At 34.3% G+C, this 13098-nt stretch overlaps 1 protein-coding gene across 2 annotated transcripts in view; it reads left to right on the forward strand.

Annotated features, from left to right (window-relative positions):
• Window positions 1–12817, forward strand: part of LOC144972067 (methyltransferase-like protein 27) — a 13525-nt gene extending 708 nt beyond the window's left edge. Inside the window, exons 1-6 of one of the 2 annotated variants that reach the window (XM_078913152.1) lie at window positions 5656–6182; window positions 6306–6459; window positions 10308–10439; window positions 11258–11396; window positions 12134–12226; window positions 12459–12817. In XM_078913152.1, the coding sequence (XP_078769278.1) occupies window positions 6313–6459; window positions 10308–10439; window positions 11258–11396; window positions 12134–12226; window positions 12459–12643 (696 nt within the window). In that variant the 5' untranslated portion in view covers window positions 5656–6182; window positions 6306–6312 and the 3' untranslated portion in view covers window positions 12644–12817. Of the gene's footprint in view, window positions 1–5655; window positions 6183–6305; window positions 6460–10307; window positions 10440–11257; window positions 11397–12133; window positions 12227–12458 lie in introns of those variants that run through there. The other variant, XM_078913151.1, reaches the window with a different exon arrangement.
• Window positions 12818–13098: the final 281 nt, after the last annotated feature.

Below are 13098 nucleotides of genomic sequence, written 5' to 3' on the forward strand. Positions count from 1 at the left end.
GACCTTCCGATCCAAAAGCGAGTTTCATACCACAAGACCACATAGTCGCATTTACTGTACTTTGTTAAACAGATTAATCCAGTTTGACCGAAAAAAAAACTTTTATTTTAAAAACTTGATCCATGAAAACGACTTTCCATTAATTAAAAAAATAGTCTATAACCTTCAAAGACGTGCCCGGCTTGACACTTTTAGATAGGTTGATGATAATTTTAATAATAGTATTTATTTTAATTATATAATAGGAATCCTCCGCTCAAAAGAGTATATCAAAAAGTCATAACCAGATTATGCCCAAAAGGGGATTCTAATGTTTAAATCACCAGAAATGTATAATTTTAGTTCTTATCAGTTTAAGAAAGCATGTCCATTCTTTTCAGTAAAACATAAAACAGTGAACTTAAGTGTTATAAATACTATTTTTTAAAAATTCTTAATGCAATCTTTAATCTCAAAATCACCTCCAAATGATACTGCCTTGAGGTGACGGGTCAAATAAATGAAATACAGATTCTCAGGTTAGCGATTTCCGAATTTTAGGGTTATTTTAAGCAATTGTTGAAAAATAAATCTTATTTTCTGGCTAAAGTATTAAATCCCGACAGAATGTTTCATACGATTCTTATTCCTGTACATCTTCAATTGCAGTCAACAAAAATTGCTTGAATATAGGAGACCTGATGTAATACTAAATAAATGATTAAAGAAATTAAGGAGCAGGCACCAGTATATCGGCCGTTTTCAGAAAAACGCCAAATTCGAGTCCTCAAATTTTTAAAAAGTCAAGTCTTTCCAACATACTCATTATTTTGTGTATGCTTTCTGTGATATGTATGGGACATAAAATTGTAATAACAGGTATTAATGATTTTCCAGTGGCCACTTATTCAAGTATTTGTGAATCACGATCCATATGTGACTCATTCCTGTTACGCTTATAAAATTATGTCACATTACATAAGTTAACACATTTTTGGACAATTATTGAAATAAAACATTGAAAAACAATAAACACAGAGCATTGATACTAATTCTGACAACAAAATGACATTTATTGTTTTACAAAAGGCATTCAGAAATCAGTTTTTGAAAACAAAGGATATTATTTGAGCAATCATCATCTCCAAAAAATTGTAGGAAAATGACAAAAATAAAAATTGTTTACCATAGTCTAGGTATATAAGTGTTAAACCACCACAAATAATATTTCCTTTCAAGTATTTATATTTATCATGAAAAAAAATGAAAAAGTCATTCTTAACAGGAATGAGTTTGTGTAACAGGAATGAGTGGACGTAACAGGAATGAGTTTTCTGTTACAGGAATGAGTAATTACAACATATTTATTCGAAAGGATTATAAATTCAATACGCTTAGTGATTGAAACTCAGAAGGGGAACAAAATGGTTAGGGCGCCAATACAATGATTTGGGGCTTACGTTAGTAGAAACCCGCAAAAGAGCACCAACATTGTTTGTTAACTAAACTCTAGGTTGAATCAATTGATTCAAGATAACTCTTTCGTTGCAGAACGGAATGTTTGGATAAACAGACAAAAGAGGCATTTTTAAAACACTAGAAAGAGCAAGAAGCTGCCACATACCCATGTATGATTTTGGTTTACTTAATGACAGATGTCCAGTTTGAACATCTCTTCCAGGGTATCTTTATCACTTATGTGAACATCGGGAATATAATGGTCCAAGTTTGTGACAAAAAATCAACAACTGTCTGGATGTTGTCATTAAGTGAAGCAAGGTTTGAATCTGACAAATAATGGTCCTTGTTTAAAGCCAGCTCTTATATCAATCTTACTCGTATTTCGTCTGTTTGTGTGTCTTTGCCAAATGCATACACTGCACCACAGGCAGGCAGGCAATCCCCATCGGCCCTCAGCTTGACTGAAAATAACTGTTTCCTATAAAAACAGGTATATCATTTGGAATGAAATGTGTAAGCCTTTTGTCAATACCAATGCGAGTTTTAATTACACTTCTGCTGGCCCCAACTATTTCACAAACACGTAATGCTTGATTTTCACATTCATCAACCACTCCATCAAATGGTTTGCATTCATTCAATCTTTTGATAAAACCATTGTAATCGATTTCAGTCTGCATCACCGTAATGTCTATGTCATCTTGGTCATGTTCATCACTTGAGTCACTGTTTAAGTCAACCGGTGCAACTTCAGGCATGTCTCCGTCACCTTTGAAAACCTGTTGCTTCAAATCACTTTGTTGAAATGAATGAAATTTAATTGATGTGACCAACAACATGATTGAACTTTCTTGACTCCTTTTCTCCAAAGCGCTGAAGCAAGCATGTTAATGTTTTCACATTTTTTACATGCACATGTTTCTCTGTCCCTTTTTCGTGGAGTAATAACCCAAAATGGCTTAAGTCGGTAGAATGAAGAAAATGACACGTATGGGTTGCAAGAGATGTATCGTTTGTACAAATGTGACAATGTATCACATAATAGTCTTCTTTATTTCTTGTTATTGTGTTTCTCTTTCCTGGAGCTAATTTAGAAATGTCACCTTTCAGGAAAAAATCTCGTACTTTTTGCTTGACAAGATCTGGAAATTTTGGAGGCATTTGACGTCGTTTCCGAATTTTTTCCAAGAGTTTATATTTTTGAGAGTCATATCAGCTGCCAAATGTTTCACGGATTTGTACATGTGCCTTCTGTTCCTCAAATGTTTGATGTCTTTTAGGAGTGCAAAATGATATTCTTTTGTTTTTTCTTTCCCCTCGATTTGTCGCTCTGGTATTTGTCTTGTCTTTTTTAAGACTAACAGCACGTCGAATAAGATCTCCATCTCGTCTTTGACGGTAAAGTCGTTGCTCTCGGCTGACGTCATGACTTTTTTGGCCTTTGTGATAAGAAAACAAAATAAAACAGTCGTTACAACAAAGCTATGACCCTTGAAAATGAACACTAATATCAAGTTACATTTCGCCACCCTCATTCCTGTTACAAAACAAGGTGTAACAAGAATTAAAGTCAAGAAACAAAGAAGACTATTATGTGATACAGTGTCACATTTGAACAAGCGAAACCGGGCCGTTAAATCATAGTAATCATCTAAAATATATCTGAGCCTAACAGGCAACAAACTATGTTTGGACATTGGGCATTTGGTATTGGCAAGTTAACTTTGCACTAAAAATAGTCTTTCAGGAATGGAAGAAATGAATATGTATACAATAAAAATTGTTTTTAATGGTAACCTTGTAACCATGAATGTTACCACTGTAATGGACATAGGCCTGTAACACTTCAGTGGGTTACAAAACACATCCTTATGAAGCAAAAGAATATGCTATGAATCAATAAACCATGTGGAGGCGCCGTGGCCGAGTGGTTACCAAAAGAACTCCCGACTGGGAGGTAACAGGTTCGAAAACCTCCACAACCATAGAGTGGTTTCCTTAATCAATGAAATTAATTCTGGTTGATTCACTTTGCTTCACCCAGGTGTCTATTATGGTACCAATACTGCTGGGGAATGTAATTTGCTATAGACCAACGTCGTATTCATAAGTTAAATGTCTGTTTCATGCTACAGAAACAGGGATAAGCTCCGATTCTATGGGCCATTATGCTCCAAAGGACTTAGTTACAATAAAACGTGTGTTTTATTTTATGAAAGTTCACATTCCTCATTCCTGTTATGTTTTCCTCATTCCTGTTACATCCCTCATTCCTGTTACAAAACAAGGTGTAACAGGAATGAGTATAACAGGGATGAGTTTATCATCGCTTTATCATAGCTTCGATTCATACTATCCCTAAAATATGCTTTACTCCAACATTAAAGTATGACTATTATTTAGAGCCTTAAAAAAAGCTATATACTGATACGTTTTATTTTTAATTCAATTTCTAATTTAAATAACAAGCCCTGGTAACAGGAATGAGGGTCATGGTCTAATTTTGAACATTACTCACCATTCTTGAAGCGGTTTTGATCTGGAAATCACACTGGATGAAAAAAACATGTGTTTGTAGTTTTGGCCATGATGGAAAAGGGGCACCTACGGCGAGAAAACATTGTTAGTTGCACTTCTATTGTTTAGAGGATTTTAATTGGTTAATTTTCACTGCCGTTACAGGAATGAGTAACCCCCTTGGGGACAAACTTTAGTAATATATAATAAAGTTTTTAAAATTCTGATTGTTACAAACTTTTATGAGGATGTTAGAAGATGGCAATTTTCATCAGCTGAATTCATAGTTCAAGACACTCCATTTTTTGAATTCGATTTTTAGCCATCATCCAAAAAAAAGGACAGGGTATTTGCGTCTACCCCGTCAATACAATACGTCGTATCTATCCTGAATCACTCTCGATTTTTGTTTTTTATGTTTCATACAAGTTAGTAATGTGTAGTAAGACTGTGTAAGCAAGCATTTGCTAACAATATATGCATTAAATATTTCAGAGCCAATTATCGTCACAGGACAGGAATTTGGCAGTTTTTTTTTAAAAGGCCGATATGGTCAAGATCTGACGACGTGTACACAGAGATTGTACTGTACAGCGCTACTACTAAAAACATAGGTGCACATATTTGAAAGTGTGATAACCGAATGCAATTATGGGTTTGTTTTGAAGTTGTTGAAATGGGCAAAATTGAGAGTATTTCCATTATAAGAATGGAACCATAAACATTTGAGTTCTCGGATCTGCAAATAAGTACACATCGGTAAAATAGTAAATTAATAATGTAATGTAAAAGGAAAAACTCAGATTTTACTTATTTGCTTTTTCTGTTTTTCTTTTCTTTTCTTCTTTGGGAATTTTTTTTATTCATTGCTTGTTACATCAAACATAATTTTATGGAGATAAAGTTACCCATTGTAGTTAGATGATTAAAAATATTCAATAATATATTTTATTTGAAAGTATCGTAAGGGTCACAAATAGCATTTAAATGTTAAGGAAAATCTCTACCAGCGGTCATATTAGACTGGTGCTTATATGCCCTATAAACTGTCAGTAAACATACAATTTTAAGATAATTCTGTAGTGATTATCTCTCATTTAAATTTAGATATGAACACGTGCAAAATGCAAATTTTAAATATTAATATATTGCTTTTGGGACTGAAGACACTTGGAACTAAGCAAGGTGACCAAGTGAATGATGCATTTGACTATATCCTGGAGTCGGTGTTCCAGCCCCACATTTGCCACTTTCGTGCTTGAGGGAGTGCATGTTTCAACCCGTAATAATAATAATAATAATAATAATAATAATAATAATAATAATAATAATAATAATAATAATAATAATAATAATGATAATAATAATAATAATAATAATAATAATAATAATAATAATAATAATAATAATAATAATAATAATAATAATAATAATGGTATGTCAAGCTGTAACGATAAACTTGTTTTTATTAGTTAGATTATCGTATTGTATTGTTAAAAATAATACATGGTATTTTCAGAGAGCACTTTGGGATTTACATACGGCTGTGTAATAAAGCTCACTTAAAAATAGTATGTCATGCGACCTATATAAAATGAATATAATGGAAATAGTATTTAATGATTTTATGATATCAGCATAGTGATAGACAATTACGGTATATTTGTGAGGCCAATGATGTATCATGTAGAAGAAGTGTAACTTTAGTCGAAGAATAACAATTAGTTGTTACTCTTTGTACAGGAGCTAGTTCATTGTGATGTTTAGAATTTCAGAGATAACAACTTTTAAAAAAATAATAATTTTTAAACCAATAAAAAAAACCCCCAAATTAATAAGGAATGTTTTTGACTCAAAACCGGTCTTCATTGAATAAGATCTTTGAATCTGAAATGTTGCGTGTTAAGAATTGTTTGAAGCTGTGATATTAACTCACTCAGCCCTAAAACCGACTATATCCGTAGTTTACACCGGTTATATTTACCCCATGCCTATTTATTACTTTTTTCTGAGACAAATGATAGGCGTAGTATCAAAACTACTGTTTTTAGTTTTTACATTACAAATGCTAGTTGAATAAAACTATCTCTGCACATACTCATTTATTATAATACATTTTTTTTCAAATTTTGAAAAGTAGTGAAAATCTCTAGGATTCAGAGTGAGTTAAGCTAATTGTTTTTGTTGTTGGCTTAGGAAATACTTCGAGTCAGAAACGTTCCACAGTAAGTATTTCTGTCTTTTTTTTTCTTTTCTAAATTGTTATATTGATTTTGGGGAGAACGGTTTCAGATTATGTACGATCCCACACTGTGGGTATTCAATCTCGTTTTGTGCATTTTTCATAGAGTCAAGATGCAAGAGCAACGTGAGAGTCAGTCAGTGGCAGAGCTAAACAAGAACATGACAAAACTTGTGGACAATCTCCTAAAACCTGACCAGACTTACGAGGAATCACAACGATTGTACACAGAGTGGGCCGATGCAGGATCCTATGATACGGTAATACCATTTGAATGTTCAGTGTTATTCCCATTCTAGATTCTCCTCCTCCTCCTCCTCCTCCGCCTCCTCCTCCTCCTTCTTCTTCTTCTTCTTCTTCTTCTTCTTCTTCTTCTTCTTCTTCTTCTTCTTCTTCTTCTTCTCCTTCTTCTTTTTTCTTCTCCTCCTCTTCCTCCTCCTCTCATTATTACTATTATTATTATTATTATTATTATTGTTATTATCATTATTATTATTATTATTATTATTATTATTATTATTATTATTATTATTATATTATTATTATTAATATTATTATTATTATTATTATTATTATTATTATTATTATTATTATTATCATCATCATCATCATTATTATTATTATTATTATTATTATTATTATTATTATTATTATTATTATTATTATTATTATTATTATTATTATTAATCAAGCATAAAGTTCAGCCAAAGTAAGACTCTTGTCAACCAGGATATTAAATTAATTCGAGAACATGCATTTTTCGTTTCAAAAGATAGATTATGTCATGTTTCCACTATACCTATAATAAACAAGTTCTCGATTGCTCGGTTTTTAACTAATCTGACTTTCTTTGATTCACCCATGGTAATAGGCGTAGCTAATGTACCTAATCATTTATTATACAGTGTTTGGATTATTGGATTTTCGGATGAACCCTATCTTTTGTACGTCTATCTTTGAGGTTACAAAATATTCAATATTGGTCAAAAACGGTATTTTAACACCCCAGTTGTACAATTTCATATAAAATCATCATTAAAGTCAATAGATATGAAACTGTCAGAAGAGTAAATATAATTTTCAGGTAAGTCGAGATTAGCAGTAGATTTTAGTTTGATTTACACTGTCAACAATAACAAAGGGGGTTTTATAATATATAATGATTACCTGGTACTAGCTTGTATTTAATAGTGCCTTTACCACCCTGACTATTTCAAGGGGACAACTGACGTGCAGGTCTGATAACCCAATTCCTTATGGGCTCATTGTTGTCATGGAAATCTCAAAAAATTACGCAAAATAGTGTCCATTAATTACAACAATGTTAAACTGGGTCCATAAGTGGGTTCGGATGTCAGACCTGCAGATGTCAGATTGAATTATCTTTGTAGCGTACCTTAATGTATTGTTGATGTATTTTTCAATTTTTATTTGGTTGCCATAATATAATATCGTTTTTCACAAATCGATTTTTTATAAAATTGTTCTTTACCCAGGCAGCTCAATGGATTCCTCCTTTTCCATATACTCCGTGCCACACTCATTCATTTTCTAAAATAATTAACGGCAATACTGCAAATGGTTGAATGGTATCTTACTCAACAGGAGTTACGTCTTCCTACAGAGGTTGCATGTCATGAAACGCAATACTTCACGCTCAAGGGCCTTTACCGAGCAGTCGTTTATCTTTTTGCCAGTTGTTGCCTTCACATTTCCTATCCAGTGCTTCCTTTGTTTGCCTCGTGCTTTTCTGCCAGCTACTTTTCCCTCCAGCACTGAATGCGGGGTCTCCGAACGTGTCATAATAGGTCGGTTTTCTCCTTTAAATTTCGGCCAACAGTTTTCTGGACTTCTGTCCTGCATCAACAAGAACCGGAATGTTTGATTTCTTTCTGGTCCATGGTACTCTCAGAATTCTGCAGTACACCCACATCTCAAAGGCATCAATTTTTCTTTCTATCTCCTTTGTTTTGGTACATGTTTCACAGCCATACAGAAATACATACCATTTAGCCAGACGCAATTTTGTTTTTGACGATATTTTGATGCTAGTAAGGATTTTTCTCATTTTCATTAAGTTTGTTTTAGGAATGCTGATCTTTCTTTTAACCACTGCAATAAATCTGCCATCTTATGTGAAGTACTGACCGAGCTATGTATAATCATGAAATTGTTCTACTGCTTTACCGTGATTTACATTACTGTTCTAGTGGCTTTAGGTTTTTCTTCTGCTCGTGTGAATACCATGGTTTTCATTTTCTGGATATTGATTTTCAGTCCATAATTATTATTCATTATGTCGGTATAATCCGCTAGTTTCTTCGGGTCTTCTTTGCTTGTTGCCAGTAGCACCGTGTTGTCTGCATATCTCAGGTTATTGATGTTTCTTCCACTCACAACTAAGCCTTCCATCATCTCGATTTCTCTGAATATGAATTATGTTTATAGGTTGTAAAGGCATGGTGAGAGGACACAGCCTTGTCGGACACCTCGCTTGAATTCCACTGAGGCAGATAATACATTCCCATTTCTTATTGGAGTATTTTGGATCAGGTACAGATTTGCTATAATTGCAGTGTCCTTTTCCTCTACATTTATGTTTCTTAGAGTGTCTATCAGATTTTCGTGTTTAACGGTGTCGGCCTTGTAGTAATCAATAAGATATGCGTACACTTCTTTCTAGACCTCCAAATGTCTCTCAATCTTCTTTGGATCCGCTATAGCTTCAAAATCATGCCTGCTCTTCAGTGACTTCGCATTTATTTTGTCCTTATTCTTCTCAGCATGATATTTAAAAGCAGTTTCAATACGTAGCACATCAGACTTATCGTCCAGTTGTCGGAACATTTTACTGCATTTTCTCTGGAAGGAGAATGAAAAGTGATGTTCTCAATTCTTCTGGTATATGGGCGTTCTTTTACATCATGTTACACACAGTTCTGGGAGAGTTTCTATGCCAAATTCTCCTAGGGCTTTTAACTTTTCTGTTTGATAGTATTTCAACAATAATAAGCAAACTGCTCTGCAGAGTTTCTTTAAGAAGTTTGAAAAGATCAGATATTGTTGTTAATTGTCTTACTGGGTATCTGTCCCGTTTGAGAGGTGAGGGGGGAATGGGACAGGGATGTGATTTTAAAATATATTCATGAATGCGAAAATATTTGGACTGACGAATTGATACTGGGTTTTAGTATCTGTTTTTGATAAATTTGGGTCTATTTTATCCTTTTTTTTTTAAATACAATGGGGAAATTTGAGTCAACAATAGATTTTTGTTAGATTCGATCACGTCAACTAATAGACATAAGACGAATGAGAGAATAAATTCTAAGAAGTTTTGTTGATGTAAAATGTTCTCTTTCAAAATCTTATAGTCCTTCAAAGCCATTAAGCCCATGGAGCCGGAGTTTATCCCGGTATCTGAAACGGACAACAGCATATTTTTGTTTTGCTTTCCTTGTATATGACGCTAGTTTATTGCAAAGTACTTTCCGACAGATCAAATAGTCACTGTTGAGTTTACAGGGGCGGGGGGGGGGGGGGGGGGGGGGGGGGGTCAGACAAAAATCTCGACTGCACCCGGGATCGAGCTTGGTCCCTTTGCGATGAAGCTAGGGCTGTTCCAATTGTGCTTTCGGCCCCCCTCTTTGAAAAGAGCAATAGAAGCTTCTATCTTCTTTATTTAATTGATTGACTTGACCCACTTTGATGGAAATATGTTCCTTGTCAAGTAAAAATCTCCCCAGTGTCAAAGTCTTGCGATGCCACTTTCTTTTATGACAATCGCTGTTAGATATTCTGGGTCCTAACGACCCAATGGGCGATACTGTATATCAAGCTAGTATTAATGCTTTAATTCAAGTGAATACTCAGCTGCTGCAAGCTGGGGATTGAAAAAAGTTATGAACAGATGTGAATAAAGCAGATCAAACACAGTTAAAACTTTATCATTGGCTGAAGACTGGTTTCGAAACGTTTCGTGTTTAATATTTTGTTCTTTTTCAAAGCTGTATATGCATTTTTGTTCATTGCTCTAATTAAAAGACACTTTCTTCTATCTAATCATTTCCATATGACCTATTCCAATTTTCTTTACATTTTTCCTCAGATGTTAAATTCAAGGCAGAAAGTCTATGCTGGTCCTTACGACGTGAGAGACGCATGTCTCCAATTGTTATCTGAACCAGAAAAAGCTTTGGTATTAGATCTAGGCTCTGGGAGTGGCATCATAGCACAAATGGTTTGTGCAATTATTTGTTCCGGCACAATTAACATTGTGTTATATCTCTTTTTATAGAATTCTTTGATTTTTATGAATAAAACAAACGAATTTATTATTGGCAAAGAACACAACTTTGAGAGTGTGCTTACGCAAAACGAAAAATAATATCTTTAAAACAATAATAAATATAAGATATTTATATAGAGCATTTCCACATTTTTACCATGCTGAATGCACTTCACGATGTCATGAAACAATTGGGAGCTAATTTGGGTGGGACTCTAAAACGCAAAAGGACAATAATTCTTCGTTACATATCTCAATGACAACATGCGGTATAATACTGATATCAATATGTATTCTCTACTTATCCAAATAGACTCCCCCTCCCCCCTCTATTTTTTTCATATTCTCTGCGCCCCCCCCCCCCCCGCCCCCCATCAAACGTAGAAATTATATTGATTTTTAAAATATCAATGTAAGTGTGTCGCCGTCAGAATCGTAACTTAATTAGAAAATATATAAAATGCACCCCCACCCCGTCTTCTATGGATTGGTCAATTTGCGCCCTTCACCCCTTTCTTTGGTCAAATTGCGCACCCCACTCCCTCTATTCCGAACACCCCCCCCCCCCCCCCCTTCTATTAAAGTTTGGCCAAAGTGCACAGCCATCACCCCACCCCCACCCCTCTCCGTTTCTACTAATACCCCACCCGTTCCTTCTATTTGATACACTAAAATAATCAAAGTTATTCACGTTGAATGTAAATTGTATGTGAACAGAATCAAGACGATTTCATTTTTTATTTGTTTTTGTATTTATTCATTTGCTCCAGCTTGCAGAAAAGGGCTTCAAACACTTTCATGGCCTTGATCCGTGTAAAGAATTAATTGAAATTTCAAGAAAAAAGGGGATTTACGAAAAATTATTTGAGCAATACATCGGTAATGGATCCGTCGTTGACGCAATAGATGGTATGTATCTTAACATATTATTTGAAAAGGCGTGTATAAAACAGTGCCCGACAAAGTCGAAGGGAAAATGCGAGAAAAATCCATACCCAAAAATCAGATGCCTGATCGAGACAGGCTGATATTTTGGGAATGCTATTTTTTTAAAAATCTCTCTGCTTTGTTTAGAACTGTTTTAAATTAATGTAGGTTAGCTATTGAACAGTTTCATTGGATTCAACAGTCTGATGTCACGTCCGCCCATCAACGAGCAGCTTGGTTCTAAACAAAGAAAATCGGTACTTTTTATTCTTCATGCTGGCTACAACTTTTTCACATGTCATGTGATCAGAATGTATAAAAGTCAAAACAAGATCAGATTTATAATGATTTTCTCCTCTGGATACATTTTATGCTCGTCGGAGAAGTATTTCATAAGGGCGTCCGCTATGGTTCCTATAGTTTAGAACCAGTTACTATGCGTCATTACGAGGGAAATGACGTCAAGACTGTTGAAGCTTATTGTAATAGCGCTATACAAGCGTCATATCTCGTCTTACAATTCAAGTGTTGCTGTTTGCTTGGGACACCTTGTAGAGCGCTTTGAAAATATTTCGTAGATTTTGCGCTCTCTAAAAGATCGGGACTTTTTAGAACACCCGATAATAATTTAATATATCACTAGAAATGTCAATTACGACTTGTGAGTCCCATATTTTTCTTCACCTTGACAAGACATTACTACGTAATTTTTCACCCAGATACCTACGATGCTGTTATCTCTAATGGTGCCTTTTGCCCCGGCCATATCCCATGCGATGCCCTTCATGAAATTATTCGAGTCATCAAACCAGGTGGGTTGATCAATAAGTATAAGTCCGATATTAGGAACATTAAGCTGTGGGTCAAGAATTTGTAACCTCTGACCTTCCACCTTACATATATAAGTACCTAAAACGAAGTAGTTACTGAATGTGTTGTGAAAATTCATTACACCAACCGATCATTGTAATAAGAAATGTATATTCGTTTGACATAGGCATCTAATATGTAATTAATTTTTTCCCGAAACAATTTTGTTCCCAGGAGGCTACTTTATAAACACCATTAGAAAAGAGTTCCTGACAATAGTACCCGAGTACAAAGACAGATTGGAACCTTTGATGAACCAATTGGTGGAGGAAGGAAAATGGAAGAAAATCGTTTGGAAAACGTATAGCAATCATTTCAACGAAAAAGATGGCATTCTAATGGCCTTTCAAGTCTGCTGATAAAAAGAAACAACAACAGTTTAAAATTTTAACCAAATTTTTATAATAATAAAAACAATAAATCAACAAAACCGTTTTGTAGTTAAGTCTTCTTCTTCTTCTTCTTCTTCTTCTTCTTCTTCTTCTTCTTCTTCTTCTTCTTCTTCTTCTTCTTCTTCTTCTTCTTCTTCTTCTTCTTCTTCTTCTTCTTCTTCTTCTTCTTTTCTTTCTTCTTCTTCTTCTTCTTCTTCTTCTTCTTCTTCTTCTTCTTCTTCTTCTTCTTCTTCTTCTTCTTCTTCTTCTTCTTCTTCTTCTTCTTCTTCTTCTTCTTCTTCTTCTTCTTCTTCTTCTTCTTCTTCTTCTTCTTCTTCTTCTTCTTCTTCTTCTTCTTCTTCTTCTTCTTCTTCTTCTTCTTCTTCTTCTTCTTCTTCTTCTTCTTCTTCTTTCTTCTTCTTCTTCTTCTTCTTCTTCTTCTT

The sequence above is a fragment of the Berghia stephanieae genome, chromosome 4, assembly GCF_034508935.2.
Source record: "Berghia stephanieae isolate SIO BIC M18660-M18661 chromosome 4, UCSD_Bste_1.3, whole genome shotgun sequence".
Classification (NCBI taxonomy): domain Eukaryota; kingdom Metazoa; phylum Mollusca; class Gastropoda; order Nudibranchia; family Aeolidiidae; genus Berghia; species Berghia stephanieae.